The 17,674-nt window shown below is 42.2% G+C and overlaps 1 protein-coding gene across 7 annotated transcripts in view; it reads left to right on the top strand.

Annotated features, from left to right (window-relative positions):
* Positions 1 to 17,674, top strand: part of LOC110525386 (intermembrane lipid transfer protein VPS13A) — a 66,906-nt gene that overhangs the window by 34,046 nt on the left and 15,186 nt on the right. For 6 of the 7 annotated variants that reach the window (XM_090237111.1, XM_036979520.2, XM_090237110.1 and 3 more), the window contains exons 52-60: positions 1,322 to 1,448; positions 10,068 to 10,297; positions 10,433 to 10,586; positions 10,765 to 10,911; positions 11,110 to 11,191; positions 11,347 to 11,416; positions 11,626 to 11,740; positions 16,775 to 16,888; positions 17,087 to 17,232. In XM_090237111.1, coding sequence (XP_090093237.1) covers positions 1,322 to 1,448; positions 10,068 to 10,297; positions 10,433 to 10,586; positions 10,765 to 10,911; positions 11,110 to 11,191; positions 11,347 to 11,416; positions 11,626 to 11,740; positions 16,775 to 16,888; positions 17,087 to 17,232 — 1,185 coding nt within the window. Of the gene's footprint in view, positions 1 to 498; positions 577 to 1,321; positions 1,449 to 10,067; positions 10,298 to 10,432; positions 10,587 to 10,764; positions 10,912 to 11,109; positions 11,192 to 11,346; positions 11,417 to 11,625; positions 11,741 to 16,774; positions 16,889 to 17,086; positions 17,233 to 17,674 lie in introns of all 7 variants that reach the window. The other variant, XM_090237112.1, reaches the window with a different exon arrangement.

The following is a 17,674-nucleotide window of genomic DNA, read 5'->3' as shown; positions in this document are numbered from 1 at the left end:
AATCTTAGTCTATCTTGAAGTGGGATGTCTCAACTTTCCTTTTAGCAGTGTCCTTGAGATAGTGGCGATTATTTATGGGGACATAAGTTAACAGTACAAAATAAGTGTTGAGGCTGTCCTCATTGGTTTCTGAATGAAACCTGCATGTTTACAGCCTCAGGTTCAGCAAACTTCCCAGGCTGTGCTGCGTGCAGGATACACCCCTATCTTTTGTTTTTACTTGTTGTCCCTCGGTTTTCTTTGTTGTTTGCACTTACTTTTTATTTGTTTTAATACAGGGTTTTTGTTTTCTTCAATTTTGTGTTTTGTCTGTATTTGCCCTGTTTGCATGGATGAATTTCCTTTGGTTAGTGACTTGTGATTGACACTTATTTTGCTTTAAGTCAGAATCCTTTGCTAGTGACACATTGTTTGTCTGAAATGTGAATGTGTGCTCTTTCCTGTTGACAGAGTTTGTGTGTGTTTATGGATTTGCTTGGTTTTTGTTTTGACGGGCAGATTGCGGAGAGACTCGTCAAAATGCTTGGCAGACGAGCTGCTCGAACTCTCCTTCTCACTAGAGGAGACCCAGCGCAGGTAGCAGGACCCAGCCCCACGGGTACTCTGGCTCTCACCCACTCAGACCTTGGGGGGAGGGAGGGAGGGAGAGGGATATGGGTTAGGAACAGACCGAATGAGTGACTTGCTTCAGATGGGGTGGACATATTGGGGAGCTTTAAATTCTCTCCCTAGCATACAATTACTAATGCAGAAGACATGGGCCATAGAGCGAACGTACACATATACGGTGGTGTTTGCAGTCTGTGTGTTCCCATTTCATGGTTCAGGAGTGGTCAGAGTGTGGTCAGAGCTGGACCCCCAGGTAACCGCAGGTGAAGGGGAAGAGCCTTTGTTCGGTTTTGGTGCTTACATGCCACTCCACAAGAAAATAGATTATGTGCATTATATAAATGCTTAAAAATATTGTATTACATATTAATATCACTGTATGGTTCAACAACCACGAGTCAACTGATTGTTAGTGACCAAACTACAGAGTGTGGAGTGATCAAGGAGGAACTCCGGCTTCACAATGTTATGACTGTTTGCCATTTGACCTCCCCCTATATTCCAGGTTCATTTGCTTCATAGTGGGGCTCTGCTGCTGCTTGGATGGGACTATGGCAGTGCCTTCCATTTTCCCCAACCCATTTCCATCACCCATGTTTTTTTCTGACTGTCTGCCATCTTCCTAGTGGTGGGGTTTGCGTGGTCTTGTGTGTGTGCTTTCTAACTCTTTCCCGTTACGTGTGTGTGTGTGCGTGCGTGTATGCACAAATAGCAGTCAGAAGGAGAAGGACAAGCTGAGCCCGGGGAAGGCGGTGTACTATACCTGGGCTGAGCCCACCGGGTCACGCTCCCTGGCCTGGCAGTGTGGTAGCTACAGTGGCGAGCTGAAGAGTGAAGAGGTACCGTAACACAGCTTTCTATTCACTTCTACTAGGGTTGGGTATATTACCATAGCACCGTCTATCGGGGATGATTAGCAGCCATCGTCGATGTTAATGACATCATGATGTGACAGAGGATGGGCAACTGGCGGCCACTTTTGAAAGCCCTCGGATCAACATAGAATATTAGAATACACAAAGTGCAATTTTGAAATTTGGTTGTGCTTCAGCAGATTTTCTCTTACAGTGTGTCAGTCATTGATGGTCACTCAAATTACTGTCCAGGGAGCCCCCATTGATTTTGTTAGTCAGTCTCACTCAGATATCATATTAAAAACTTCTCTCCACCCCATAGCAAAATGAGTACAATTGCATGAAATGTGTTATAAAATTGCAAAGTCTTCTCTCAACCCCAAAGCAAAATGTGTAGAATTGCAACATTGCTTTAAAACTGCAACATGTTCTCTACGCCCCATTATGAAAATGTGTAGAATTGCATGAAATATACTCTCTGTCAAGAGGGGAGCTGCTAAAAGGTTTTGCTTGCAATACGGTGTTGGGGTGGTATGCACATGTGGGTACACAATCCCGCAAGCTATTTTTTTTCTCTCTCTCTGGATATGACTTGACCTATTAAGCTTCTCAGTTTTATGCATCCTGGATTTCTCCCACTGCGCTATTTCATGACTAAACAATAAATGAATTGAACAGTTCTAGTAGGCTTAGAAAGTTTTTAATTGTATTTGAATAAGATAAAAACATGGGAAGGTAATAATGAGATTGATAGAACAAACAATAGCAAGATAAGAAAACATAAAATGAGTTGTTTTGAACGAACCTTACATTTGAGCAAAGCTTGTAGGCTAGTATAAGAATGAAATGAAGCATGCATGACAAATAAAATGCCTCATTGCCATTGTGAACCAAACGGCCAAACGCCTAGACTAATCCAAATAACTGAAATATCATAAATGACAAGTTATGAAGTGTGTTTCCCAAATATTATAATAACGTGTTTGTCCTGAAGTTGCAGCTTTGAAATGGGAATTAAAGTCGTAGTCTATAGCTTGGCTATTCTCAATCACAGTTTTATTTTGAATGACAAATATTTCAGGCCACAGTAAGTGAAATTGAGCGAACAATACCCAAATGGAAACGAATGAGAAGTCAAACAATACCCAAATGGAAACGAATGAGAAGTCAAACAATACCCAAATGGAAACGAATGAGAAGTCAAACAATACCCAAATGGAAACGAATGAGAAGTCAAACAATACCCAAATGGAAACGAATGAGAAGTCAAACAATACCCAAATGGAAACGAATGAGAAGTCAAACAATACCCAAATGGAAACGAATGAGAAGTCAAACAATACCCAAATGGAAATGATACCCAAATGGAAACGAATGAGAAGTCAAACAATACCCAAAAGGAAACGAATGAGAAGTCAAACAATACCCAAAAGGAAACAAATGAGAAGTCAAACAATACCCAAATGGAAACGAATGAGAAGTCAAACAATACCCAAATGGAAACGAATGAGAAGTCAAACAATACCCAAAAGGAAACGAATGAGAAGTCAAACAATACCCAAAAGGAAACGAATGAGAAGTCAAACAATACCCAAAAGGAAACGAATGAGAAGTCAAACAATACCCAAAAGGAAACGAATGAGAAGTCAAACAATACCCAAATGGAAACGAATGAGAAGTCAAACAATACCCAAATGGAAACGAATGAGAAGTCAAACAATACCCAAATGGAAACGAATGAGAAGTCAAACAATACCCAAAAGGAAACGAATGAGAAGTCAAACAATACCCAAATGGAAACGAATGAGAAGTCAAACAATACCCAAATGGAAACGAATGAGAAGTCAAAAATGGAAACGAATGAGAAGTCAAACAATACCAAAATGGAAACGAATGAGAAGTCAAACAATACCCAAATGGAAACGAATGACAAGTCAAAAGAAAACTTTATAGCTGAGCAAAATAAAATAATTGATGGTTGGCCTAGGCCTATTTCCATATTATTCGAGCAATGTGCAACCTACCTACAACGCATAGTAGCTTAGGTCTTGCGCTCCATTCAGACCGACAGCATCACTGCTGAGTAATACATTCTGAAGTCAAACTTTTGTCATTATGTAATCCCAACATTTTTGTCTATGTGTGCAACGAAAGTTAAACATTCACCTTTTGCTACTATTTCTGTCAAGTCTAGACATACAATTTAATGCGTGGTGTAGTACAATTGTTTTAGGGGAGGGAGCTCTTTAAAAAAAAAAATATGACAACATAATTTCTCAATCAAAGTTTGTACCGAATATCATTATGGAATATGCATAAAATGGTTCCTCCAATTGCATCGTCTGCCCACACATATTGTCTCAAAAACAATATATATATATAGATATACATACAGTTGAAGTCGGAAGTTTACATACACTTAGGTTGGAGTCATTAAAACTTGTTTTTCAACCACTCATCAAATTTCTTCTTAACAAAATATAGTTTTGGCAAGTCGGTTAAGACATCTACTTTGTTCATGATAAGTAATTTTTCCAGCAATTGTTTTCAGACAGATTATTTCACTTATAATTCACTGTATCACAATTCCAGTGGGTCAGAAGTTTACATACACTAAGTTGACTGTGCCTTTAAACTGCTTGGAAGATTCCAGAAAATTATGTCTTGGCTTTAGAAGCTTCTGATAGGCTAATTTACATAATTTGAGTTAATTGGAGGTGGATGTATTTCAATGCCTACCTTCAAACTTTGCTTGACACCATGGGAAAATCAAAAGAAGTCAGCCAAGACCTCAGAAAAAAAAGTGTAGACCTCCACAAGTCTGGTTCATCCTTGGGAGCAATTTCCAAACACCTGAAGGTAACACGTTCATCTTTACAAACAATAGTACGCAAGTATAAACACCATGGGACCACGCAGCCATCATACCGCTCAGGAAGGTGACGCATTCTGTTTCCTAGAGATTAATGTACTTTGGTGCGGAAAGTGCAAATCAATCCCAGAACAACAGCAAAAGACCTTGAGAAGAGGCTGGAGGAAACAGGTACAAAAGTATCTATATCCACAGTAAAACGAGTCCTATATCGACTTACCTGAAAGGCCGCTCAGCAAGGAAGAAGCCACTGCTCCAAAACTGCCATAAAAAAGCCAGACTACTGTTTGCAACTGCACATGGGGACAAATATCGTACTTTTTGGAGAAATGTCCTCTGGTCTGATGAAACAAAAACAACCATTTGGCCATAATGACCATCGTTATGTTTGGAGGAAAAAGGGGGGTGCTTGCAAGCAGAAGAACACTATCCCAACCGTGAAGCACGGGGGTGGCAGCAAGTTGTGGGGGTGCTTTGCTGCACGAGGGACTGATGCACTTCACAAAATAGATGGCATCATGAGGATGGAAAATGACGTGAATATATTGAAGCAACATCTCAAGACATCAGTCAGGAAGTTAAAGCTTGGTCGCAAATGGGTCTTCCAAATGGACAATGACCCCAAGCATACTTCCAAAGTTGTGGCAAAATGGCTTGAGGACAACAAAGTCAAGGTATTGGAGTGGCCATCACAAAGCCCTGACCTCAATTCTATAGACAGTTTGTTGGCAGAACTGAAAAAGCGTGTGCGAGCAAGGAGGCCTACAAACCTGACACAGTTACACCAGCTCTGTCAGGAGGAATGGGCCAAAATTTACCCAACTTATTGTGGAAGGCTACCCGAAACGTTTGACCCAAGTTAAACAATTTAAAGGCAATGCTACCAAATACTAATTGAATGTATGTAAACTTCTGACCCACTGGGAATGTGATGAAATAAATAAAAGCTGAAATAAATCGCTCTCTCTACTATTATGAAGACATTTCACATTCTTAAAATAAAGTGGTGATCCTAACTGACCTAAGACAGGGAATTTCTACTAGGATTAAATGTAAGGAATTGTGAAAAACTGAGTTTAAAGTATTTGACTATGGTGTATGTAAACTTCCGACTCCAACTGTATATATATACTAACGTTCAAAAGTTTGGGGTCACTTAGAAATGTCCTAGTTTTTGAAAGAAAAGCAAATTTTTTTGTCCATTAAAATAACATCAAATTGATCTGAAATACAGTGTAGACATTGTTAATGTTGTAAATGACTATTGTAGCTGGAAACGGCAGATATTTTATGGAATATCTACATAGGCGTGCAGAGGCCCATTATCAGCAACCATCAGTCCTGTGTTCCAATGGGACGTTGTGTTAGCTAATCCAAGTTTATTATTTTAAAAGGCTAATTGATCATTAGAAAACCCTTTTGCAATTATGTTAGGACAGCTGAAAACTGTTGTCCTGATTAAAGAAGCAATAAAACTAATCAAATGACCTCTGTAAATGTAAAAGCCTTCGTTTCATGCATGTTAACATTAGAAGCCTACTCCCTAAGTTTGTTTTACTCACTGCTTTAGCACACTCTGCCAACCCAGATGTCTTAGCCGTGTCTGAATCCTGGCTTAGGAAAACCACAAAAAAACCTGAAATCACCATTGCTAACTATAACATTTTCCGCCATGATAGAACTGCCAAAGGGGGCGGTGTTGCAATCTACTGTAAAGATAGAAAGTAATACAGAACTCTGCAGGCTAAGTCTGTACCCAAACAATTTGAGCTTCTACTTCTAAAAATGTACCTTTCCAGAAACAAGTCTCTCACTGTTGCCGCTTGCTATAGACCTCCCTCTGCCCACAGCTTTGCCCTTCGATACTATATGTGAACTGATTGCCCCCCATCTATTTTCTGAGCTCGTGCTACTAGGTGACCTAAACTGGGACATGCTTAACACCCCGGCCATCCTACAAACTAAGCTTGATGCCCTCAATCTCACACAAATGATCAATCTACCTACCAGGTACATCCCCAAATCAGTAAACACGGGCACCCTCATAATGTCATCTTAACTAATTTGCCCTCCAAATACACCTCTGCTGTTTTCAATCAAGATCTCAGCGATCACTGCCTCATTGCCTGCATCCGTAATGGGTCTGCGACCAAACGACCACCCCTCATCACTGTCAAACGCTCCCTGAAACACTTCTGCGAGCAGGCCTTTCTAATTGACCTGGCTGGGGTATCCTGGAATGACATTGACCTCATCCCGTCAGTAGATGATGCCTGGCTATTCTTTAAAAGTGCCTTCCTCACCATCTTAAATAAGCATGCCCCTCTCAAAAAATGTAGAACTAGGAATAGATATAGTCCTTGGTTCACGCCAGACCTGTCTGCCCTTGACCAGCACAAACACATCCTGTGGCGTTCTGCATTAGCATCGAATAGCCCCTGTGATATGGAACTTTTCAGGGAAGTTAGGAACAAATATACACAGGCAGTTAGAAAAGCTACGGCAAGCTTTTTCAAACAGAAATTTGCATCCTGTAGTACTAACTCAAAAAAGTTCTGGGACACTGTAAAGTCCATGGAGAATAAGAGCACCTCCTCCTAGCTGCCCACTGCTCTGAGGCTAGGAAACATTGTCACCACGATAAATCCACTATAATTGAGAATTTCAATAAGCATTTCTCTACGGCTGGCCATGCTTTCCACATGGCTACCCCTACCCCGGTCAACTGCCCGGCACCCTCCACAGCAACGCGCCAAAGCCCCCACCATTTCTCCTTTACCCAAATCCAGATAGCCGATGTTCTGAAAGAGCTGCAAAATCTGGACCCCTACAAATCAGCCGGGCTAGACAATCTGGACCCTCTCTTTCTAAAATGATCTGCCGAAATTGTTGCAACCCCTATTACTAGCCTGTTCAACCTCTCTTTCGTATCGTCTGAGATTCCAAAAGATTGGAAAGCTGCCGCGGTCATCCCCCTCTTCAAAGGGGGTGACACTCTAGACCCAAACTGCTACAGACCTATATCTATCCTACTCTGTCTTTCTAAGGTCTTTGAAAGCCAAGTTAACAAACATACTGACCAATTTGAATCCCACCATACCTTCTCCGCTATGCAATCTGGTTTCAGAGCTGGTCATGGGGTGCACCTCAGCCACGCTCAAGGTTCTAAACGACATCATAACCGCCATCGATAAGAGACATTACTGTGCAGCCGTATTCATCGACCTGGCCAAGGCTTTCGACTCTGTCAATCACAACATTCTTATTGGTAGACTCGACAGCCTTGGTTTCTCAAATGATTGCCTCGCCTGGTTTACCAACTACTTCTCTGATAGAGTTCAGTGTGTCAAATCGGAGGGCCTGTTGTCTGGACCTCTGACAGTCTCTATGGGTGTGCCACAGGGTTCAATTATCTGGACGGCTCTGACTTAGAATACGTGGACAACTACAAATACCTGGGTGTCTGGTTAGACTGTAAACTCTCCTTCCAGACTCACATTAAGAATCTCCAATCCAAAATTAAATCTAGAATTGGCTTCCTATATCGCAACAAAGCATCCTTCACTCATGCTGCCAAACATACCCTCGTAAAACTGACCATCCTACTGATCCTCGACTTCGGTGATGTCATCTATAAATAGCCTCCAACACTCTACTCAACAAACTGGATGCAGTCTATCACAGTGCCATCCGTTTTGTCACACCATCCGTTTTGTCACACCATCCGTTTTGTACGCTCTCGTTGGATGGCCCTCGCTTCATACTCGTCGCCAAACCCACTGGCTACAGGTTATCTACAAGTCTCTGCTAGGTAAAGCCCCGCCTTATCTCAGCTCACTGGTCACCATAGCAGCACCCACTCATAGCACGCGCTCCAGCAGGTATATCTCACTGGTCACCCCCAAAGCCAATTCCTCCTTTGGTCGTCTTTCCTTCCAGTTCTCTGCTGCCCATGACTGGAACGAATTGCAAAAATCTCTGAAGCTGGAGACTCACATCTCCCTCACTAGCTTTAAGCACCAGCTGTCAGAGCAGTTTACAGATCACTGCACATGTACTTAGATAGGCTGTTAACAGATAGGCTATCTACCTACCTCATCCCCATACTGGTATTTATTTATTTATTTTGCTCCTTTGCACCCCAGTATCTCTACCTGCACATTCATCTTCTGCCGATCTACCATTCCAGTGTTTAATTGCTATATTGTAATTACTTCGCCACCATGGCCTATTTATTTCCTTAACTTACCTCATTTGCACTCACTGTATATAGACCTTTTGTTTTCTTTTGTTCTACTGTATTATTGATTTTGTTTTGTTTATTCCATGTGTAACTCTGTGTTGTTGTATGTGTTGAATTGCTACGCTTTATCTTGGTCAGGTCGCAGTTGTAAATGAGAACTTGTTCTCAACTAGCCTACCTGGTTAAATAAAGGTGAAATAAAATAAATAACAAATTTCACGCAGTCTCCTCTGAACAGTTGATGGACTTGGTCTTTTACCTAATAGGGCCATCTTCTGTATACCACCCCTACCTTGTCACAACACAACTGATTGGCTCGAACACATTAAGAAGGAAAGAAATTCCACAAATATACTTTTAACAAGGCACACCTGTTAATTGAAATGCATTCCATTTTAGAACAAGGCTGTAACATAACAAAATGTGGAAAAAGTGCACTCCGAATAGACTGTATATCCGGCCTAGTGGCTTGCTGTGTTGAGGATTTTTTTAACTATTCAGCTTCAGATAAATTACTAGGAGGTGTTTTTGGTGTATTATCAAATACTAATGAATCATTGTGATCTTGTGAGATATTGATTCAGCTTTGATCTAACTATACTAAACAAGCACCATTGTGATAAGTGATAATCTTCTATTTGTAATAATAATAAGTGATAAGTAGGATTATTAGGTGTTCTTGTTACATCGGATTTGGCCCATTCAGCACCCCTAAATGTTGTCATGAATACCGATTCCTCTCGTCCCTCCCGTAGCATGCGAGCTTGCACTAGCGTCCTATTCAGATTTTTTCTGTTTGTTTCTTAATTATACAATTTTTTTAAATACAAAAATGTCTGGCCTCTAGGTGGGCGATAACATTGTCTATCGGGCGATTTTATATGTACAGAATCACGATTGAACAAAATTTGATTGCCCAACCCTAACCACCATTCACCATTTGCGCTAGCGGTGTTGATATGTTACATTCTCACACGGTTTGATTGATAATATGGTTCATTCTTATTTATACCAGTGTTTCATATTTGTGTGATACACATTTTGTATTGAGTACATCAGACCAATAGGACACACAGGCGTGAGGCTCAACCATAGCATCTCCTCAGACTAATATGTAGGCTATACGTATACATATTACATATCACACTAAAAATGAACTGATATGAAACAAACTAGGATCTCCTGCTTAGTGTTTAACAGAGCTGCTTAATAAGGTGTAGGTATCACACAACTTTAATCGGATCATTATTCAGGTTCCGATCCTCAAAAGGCTTAGTAAAGGATTTAGGTAAGTCCACCAGAAACTTTGAAAGTGTTACTGCATTTTTATCCCCTTTATACTGGTCTGACAGTTTTACAAGGGAAGCAACATGATGATAACCAGTTTACAATTCTACAAGACAGACAAAATACGTACAGTAGTATAAGCATAGTGTAAAAAGTTGTTGAGGCTTTCTTTGCATCTGATGTGCACTTGATCCGTGTGTAGGACCTGCGGTTGGACGTGAATGAGGAGGGTAAGCTGTACCTCATCTCATTCTACGAGGGCCTCCAGCGGGTGGCGCTGTTCACCGAGGACAGGCGGGTCTACAAGCTGCTGTGTGAGAGTGAGAAGGCCGAGCTGGCTGAACAGGAGATCATCCTCTCCCTGCAAGACGTGGGTGTCTCCCTGGTCAACAACAGCAACCACCAGGAGGTGTCCTTCATTGGCATTACCAGGTATACACACACTCACATAGTATATACACTCACTCACTATGGTATGATAGTACTACAGTTGATTGTACTGTGAGTGGAAAGGTGGTTCCAGTTTCAGAACAGCAGCATGTTCAGTGTGCTTTCCTGTGTGTGTAGTTCAGACGTGGTGTGGGAGTTCAAGCCAAAGAAGAAGTCTCGCTGGAAACCCCTGAGTTTTAAATATGCAGCGCTGCTGGAGACCCACTTCAGAGAGTACACCGAGAGTGGATCAGTGGACAACGCCATCTTAGACCTGGAGAGCAACTTCCAGGTCAGACAGCAAATGGATATGCCACTGTACAGTATCCATGTGTCTGATACCATGTACCATCCACTTGATATCCTGCCCCTTGAAAATGATACAATTTGTAAAGGTAGATGTGGTTCTCAATTTGTGCACAGCTCCAGTATAACCTGTGTGTGTGTGTGTGGGCTAACTCCGTTATCAGGTGTCTCTGACGCCAAATAGGCAAGACATGAGGATGATGAAGCCATGTGATGCTCCAATCAGGAGGAACTTCCTTCCGGGGGTGAAGGTGGAGTACAGCGTATCGGCCCGCCAGAGTGCCTACCGTGTCCAGATCAACCGCATACAGGTGGGTTCCAGAGAGTTGGAAAGTGCGCACTCTATCCAACTGTATGGTGGGTCCCCACCCGACCTGACTATCATACCATAGCTTTTTACATTGACCATTTAGTAATTTGGCCAACAATTCAGTTAAATTAAATGCCATTCCTTTCATGCTGACCTTTTTTTTTTGGTTCCATTGTTTGAGTCCTTTATTTTTCCACAGATTCAGAATCAGCTGCCTGGAGCGATCTTTCCCTATGTCTTCTACCCAATAAAACTACCAAAGTCTGTCACCATGGACTCAGGTCAGTACCAAACTCTGTCCAAGTCCTTTGGTGTTGTGCAGTCACACTTACATGGGCCTAAGTGGGTCTCTGAAGGGGGCCATACACATTGTTAGAGTGGAGTACTCTGGATAAACACATATCTATGGGTGTTTCTGCTCCACACTGTCCTTTAGAGCCCAAACCTCTGACCGACATCAGCATTGTTACCAGGGCAGCCGGACACTCAGATATCTCCCGCATCAAGTGAGTCCATCACTATAGTTCATTTTCTCCCACCTATCTTCCATCTCTCTCTCTCCTTCTGTTCCATCTCTTTTCTGTTCCATCTCTCTCTCTGTGTCTTCTCTATCTTCTGTTCTCTCTGTGTCTTCTCTCTCTCTGTTCCCTTACCTTCCTTTCTGCCAACTTTCTCATTGCCTGTCTCTATATCTTCCACCCCCTGACTTCATCAGGTATTTCATGGTGCTGATCCAGGAGATGGACTTGAAGTTGGACCTGGGTTTCCTCTACGCCATCTTGGATCTGTTCACCCCGGAGAATGCCAGCGTGATGACATCAGAGCAGATGGTAAGATCCTGACCTTCCCCTCAGTTGACCTCCACACATTATCCCCACTACATACTCGAGGACTGGAGTTTGGAACCAATGATCTAGCATGTGCAAAGAGCCTACAGATCAGGGGTTGGCAACCGAAGGCATGCGTGCCAGCCTTGGCATGCGAGGGTATTTGCCTTGGCACGCTAAGGCTTGGCAAGCCACCCACCCAAAAAAAGACTAATTTAAAAAATGTATTATTTTTTTCTTTTTTTTTTCTTTTTTATTCTTGGTGTGCTAAGCCTTGCCTTGACGTGTATTATCTCACTTATTTTGGTCAGTCATTTTTTATATAAACTGGAGAAAATGATTGAAATTGCATGCACTGGTTTCAAAATTGCATTGATATTCACTGCAATGTTGTAGTTCCCAAGGTATGTCAATCCTGATTAGCCAGTGGGCTTTCATGATTTTCATATTATTAGTTCAGTGCAAGAGGACCTGCCTCGCCTCTCCTGACAAATTCAAAACCAAGACCGCACTGAAGATGAGAGCTAGCTTGTTATTTAAAGAAGTTCAGGGCGCAAATTGACATCAGCAAAAAAAAGTTTGGCAGATGTCCACCCATGTATTCCCTCTTGGACAAAGGAATATGGAAGGGCCAGGCTCTTTGAGCTCTCTGTTGTAAAACTGTTGTTTGTCGGACATCAAGTGTACGCCATCATTTTGAAACGAGATGGGAGAAAAACTTGAAGGATGAGCGGAAAAGGCTGAAGGAATCAAAAGGGCTGTGTCCAGGTATGATAAGCAAGCAGTTATGTTTACAAATCTACATGCAGTCAATAATCAAGCTACAGAGGGGAGCTACAAAGTTGCGCTGTACATTGCTAAACATGGAAAAACATTTACTAATGGGGAATATATCAAGGAGGCTTTCCTCAGTAGTTTGCAGGCTTTATTTGATGGATTGCCTAACAAAGACACAATCATCTCAAAGATAAAAGCCATGCCTGTGTCTGCCAGAACTGTTGAAAGGAGCGTTACCGAGATGGTTGAAAATGTAAAGGAGCAGCAAGCTGTAGCGTTGAAAGATGCACCTGTGTGGCTCTTGATGAGAGTGTGGATGTGAATGGCATTCCACGTCTGACAGTTGTTGCAAGATACTGTGACTCAGAGCCGGTACGTGAGGAGCTGCTTTGTCTATAGGATACTGTGACTCAGAATAGGTACGTGTGGAGCTGCTTTGTCTATAGGATACTGTGACTCAGAGCCGGTACGTGAGGAGCTGCTTTGTCTATAGGATACTGTGACTCAGAGCCGGTACGTGAGGAGCTGCTTTGTCTATAGGATACTGTGACTCAGAATAGGTACGTGTGGAGCTGCTTTGTCTATAGGATACTGTGACTCAGAGCCGGTACGTGTGGAGCTGCTTTGTCTATAGGATACTGTGACTCAAGAGCCGGTACGTGTGGAGCTGCTTTGTCTATAGGATACTGTGACTCAGAATAGGTATGTGAGGAGCTGCTTTGTCTATAGGATACTGTGACTCAGAATAGGTACGTGAGGAGCTGCTTTGTCTATAGGATACTGTGACTCAGAGCCGGTACGTGTGGAGCTGCTTTGTCTATAGGATACTGTGACTCAGAGCCGGTATATGAGGAGCTGCTTTGTCTATAGGATACTGTGACTCAGAATAGGTACGTGAGGAGCTGCTTTGTCTATAGGATACTGTGACTCAGAGCCGGTACGTGTGGAGCTGCTTTGTCTATAGGATACTGTGACTCAAGAGCCGGTACGTGTGGAGCTGCTTTGTCTATAGGATACTGTGACTCAGAATAGGTATGTGAGGAGCTGCTTTGTCTATAGGATACTGTGACTCAGAATAGGTACGTGAGGAGCTGCTTTGTCTATAGGATACTGTGACTCAGAGCCGGTACGTGTGGAGCTGCTTTGTCTATAGGATACTGTGACTCAGAGCCGGTATATGAGGAGCTGCTTTGTCTATAGGATACTGTGACTCAGAATAGGTACGTGAGGAGCTGCTTTGTCTATAGGATACTGTGACTCAGAGCCGGTACGTGTGGAGCTGCTTTGTCTATAACCCATGCATGCTACTACTAAAGGGGAAGATGAAGCAAAAGCCTTCACAGATAATTTTGAGGAGAGAGGTGACTATTAAAAACATTTTCGCTATTACAACTGACGGTGCCTCCGCTTTGGTGGGAAACATAAAGGATCCACAAAGCTGATTGAAGATAAGATTGGCCACTGTGTGGTTAAATGTCACTGTATCATTCACCAAGAGAATCTGTGTTCAAAGATTAAGCCCGTAGTGCTTAATCTTGGACAGCGCCTCTGTTTAGCGAGCTATGGAATTCTTCAGTTTGTGAGCAATTAGATATTCAACAGACACAGTTAGTTGTAATGCACATATGAAAATCATAACTGGCACGTAGATCGTTAAAAATCTTAGGATAAATTGTAAATTGGCACTCCACACAAAAAAGGTTGCCGACGCCTGCTATAGACCTTTTCAACTGTCCAAACAATAACACTTTCTGCACTGAACAAAAATATAAACGCAACATGTAAAGTGTTGTTCCCATGTTTCTTGAGCTGAAATAAAAGATCCCAGACATTTTCCATATGCACAAAAAGTATTTCTCTCAAATGTTTTGCACAAATTTGTTTGCATCACTTTTAGTGAGCATTTCTGCTTTGCCAAGATAATCCATCCACCTGACAGGTGTGGCATATCAAGAAGCTGATTAAACAGCATGATCATTACACATTGTCATTACTCAGGTGCACCTTGTGCTGGGGACAATAAAAGGCAACTCTAAAATGTGCAGTTTTGTCACACAACACAATGCTACAGATGTCTCAAGTTTTGAGGGAGCGTGCATTTGGCATGCTAACTGTAGGGATGTCCACCAGAGCTGTTGCCAGAGAACTTAATGTTAATTTCTCTACCCTAAGTTGCCTCCAACGTCCTTTTTAGAGAATTTGGCAGTATGGCCAACCAGCCTCACAAATGCAGACCAACGTGTAACTACGCCAGCCCAGGACCTCCACATCTGGGTTCTTCACCTGCGGGATCGTCTGAGACCAGCCACCCGGACAGCTGGTGAAACTGTGGGTTTGCACAACCAAATAATTTTTGTACAAACTGTCTAGCGGAAGCTCATCTGCGTGCTCGTTGTCCTCACCAGGGTCTTTACCTGACTGCAGTTCAGCGTTGTAACTGACTTCAATGGGCAAATGCTCACCTTCAATGGGCACTGGCACGCTGGAGAAGTGTGCTCTTCACAGATGAATCCCTGTTTCAACTGTACCGGGCAGATGGCAGACAGCATGTATGGCGGCGTGTGGGCGAACGATTTGCTGATGCCAACGTTATGAACAGAGTGCCCCATGGTGGCGGTGGGGTTATGGTATGGGCAGGCATCAGCTACAGACAACAAACACAAGTACATTTTATCAATGGCAATTTGAATTCACAGAGATACTGTGATGAGATCCTGAGGCACATTGTCGTGCCATTCATCCGCCGACATCACCTAATGTTTAATCGTGATAATGCACGGCCCCATGTCGCAAGAATCTGTACACAATTCATGGAAGCTGAAAATGTCCCAGTTCTTCCATGGCCTGCATACTCACCAGACATGTCACCCATTGAGCATGTTTGGGAGGCTCTGGATTGATGTGTACGGCAGCTTGTTCCAGTTCCCGCCAATATCCAGCAACTTCACACAGCCATTGAAGAGGAGTGTGACAACATTCCACAGGCCAAAATCAACAGCCTGATCAACTCTATGCGAAGTAGATGTTGTGCTGCATCAGGCAAATGGGGTTCACCAGATACTGACTGGTTTTCTGATCCACACCACTACTTCCACGCCATCATCTGGTGCTGTCACCCACCCTGAGACCTAAAGTACTGTTATCCTAGCCTAACCAAGATCATGGGTTTGGTAGGATAATGGATGCTGCTTTGTGGGTAAGAAGTGCTGTTGTAGAGAGGGGTTGCATCTTAGGTCAGCCATATACAGGGATTGTTACACCTACACCAATGATCAAGGACATCAGCTACAAATCTTTGTAATATCATCAAACAAAATGAGAGTGAGTGACAACCAAATAAAAGAGACAAACAGGAAATGTTCACTGACCAAAAAATATGCTATACTTAAATTCAGGAATCAACACTGTATTTCCTATCATTCAAAGAACGCCTATGTAAACAGTTAATGGGTTTAGACATTCATCTTACTCCAAAACAAGAGATGATTGAATAGTTAAATTAATAGTGTCTAATACAAATAATAAGCAGAATGGCTGGGCTGGAACAAAAACCTGCACACCCAGTAGCTAGATCTCTAGGAGCAAGAGAAACTACAATGTATATAACCCGTTGGAGATATACCCTTCAGTCTCTCCAGGACTTGAGACTCTCTTTGTGACCTTCATCTGCAGAGTTCGCAGGTCTCTGTTTCGGAGGTTAGAAAACATAGAAATTAGACTAGGACTTCCGTCATTATTCTCAAGTAATATAACATTTGTTTCATTTCTCTATAATTTGTCATAGTTCTCTCTTTGGGATTGAAAATCTGTTCATTAGCTAGCTAGCTTAGCTACTATCTAGGTAGCTAACATTGTTTTTAGCAGATCAAGCTAACGTTTGTTTCATTAAAATAACAAATATTGGATGTCTGTCTATCCTATTTATATGTACTTAGCTGACATTACCTAGAATATATAGTTAACTTGATAAACAATTTACCCTTGTACCCACATCCTGCTGCTAACATTACTATCCATGCAGGCAATGCAGTCCGCTGCGATGCTTCTTTGGGAAATCTATCAACTTTAATATTCTAAAATAGATTTGTCCCTGGACGTAAGACCCATCCTACCTGCGAATACTATGAAAACAACTAGACTAAGTTTAGAACTGTGACGAAACAGCTGTTGTTTACAAAAGCAATTTAAGTTATTTTTGAGTTTCTGGGTTCACTTCCGCTCCTCGTCAATATCTCTCTCCTCTCCCTCGGTGGTGTTCAGGTGGAGTTGTTTGAGAAGGACATTAAGTATCTGAAGACTGAGCTGAACAACATCTCAGCCGCTGACACGTCCCCTATCAGTCTCTATGAGTACTTCCACATCTCTCCCATCAAGGTGAGCTTCAGTGTCATTACAGTGCATTTACTACCTGTATGCTATATTACGTTAGGGCCAGGAGATTTTCCAGACAGCATGGCTTGACCAGTAGGCCATCTAGTCATTAATTGTTATTGGCCAGTTATGCACCATAGCAAGGGATTCCATCATGGGATGATGTAGCTATAGCAAGGTGTGTTTGTGTTTGTTTGATAGTTGCACCTGAGTTTGTCTTTGAGTTCTGGAGGAGAGGATGGTAATAAGGAGAAGAGGGAGACTGAGGTCATCCCTGTCCAATCCCTCAATCTGCTGCTGAAGAGCATCGGAGCAACCCTCACTGACGTGCAGGACGTCGTCTTCAAGTATGGACACATACAATGGCACACGCGCACACACACATATATACATATACAGTACCAGTCAAAAGTTTGGACACACCTACTCATTCCAGGGTTTTTCTATATTTGTACTATTTTCTACATTGTAGAATAATACTGAAGACATCAAAACTACGAAATAACACATGGAGTCATGTAGTAATGAAAAAAGTGTTAAACAAATCAAAACATATTTGAGATTCTTCAAAGTAGCCACCCTTGCCTTGATGACAGCTTTGCACACTTGGCATTCTCTCAACCAGCTTCATGAGGTAGTCACCTGGAATGCATTTCAATTAACAGGTGTGCCTTGTTAAAAGTTAATTTGTGGAATTTGTTTCCTTCTTAATGCATTTGAGCCAATCAGTTGTGTTGTGACAAGGTAGGGGTGGTATACAGAAGATAGTCCTATTTGGTAAAATACCAA

Source organism: Oncorhynchus mykiss, chromosome 6, assembly GCF_057628025.1.
Source record: "Oncorhynchus mykiss isolate SJ-2025 chromosome 6, ASM5762802v1, whole genome shotgun sequence".
Classification (NCBI taxonomy): domain Eukaryota; kingdom Metazoa; phylum Chordata; class Actinopteri; order Salmoniformes; family Salmonidae; genus Oncorhynchus; species Oncorhynchus mykiss.
Note: the sequence above shows the minus strand (reverse complement) of the source record. Positions and strands in the feature narration are given on the sequence as shown.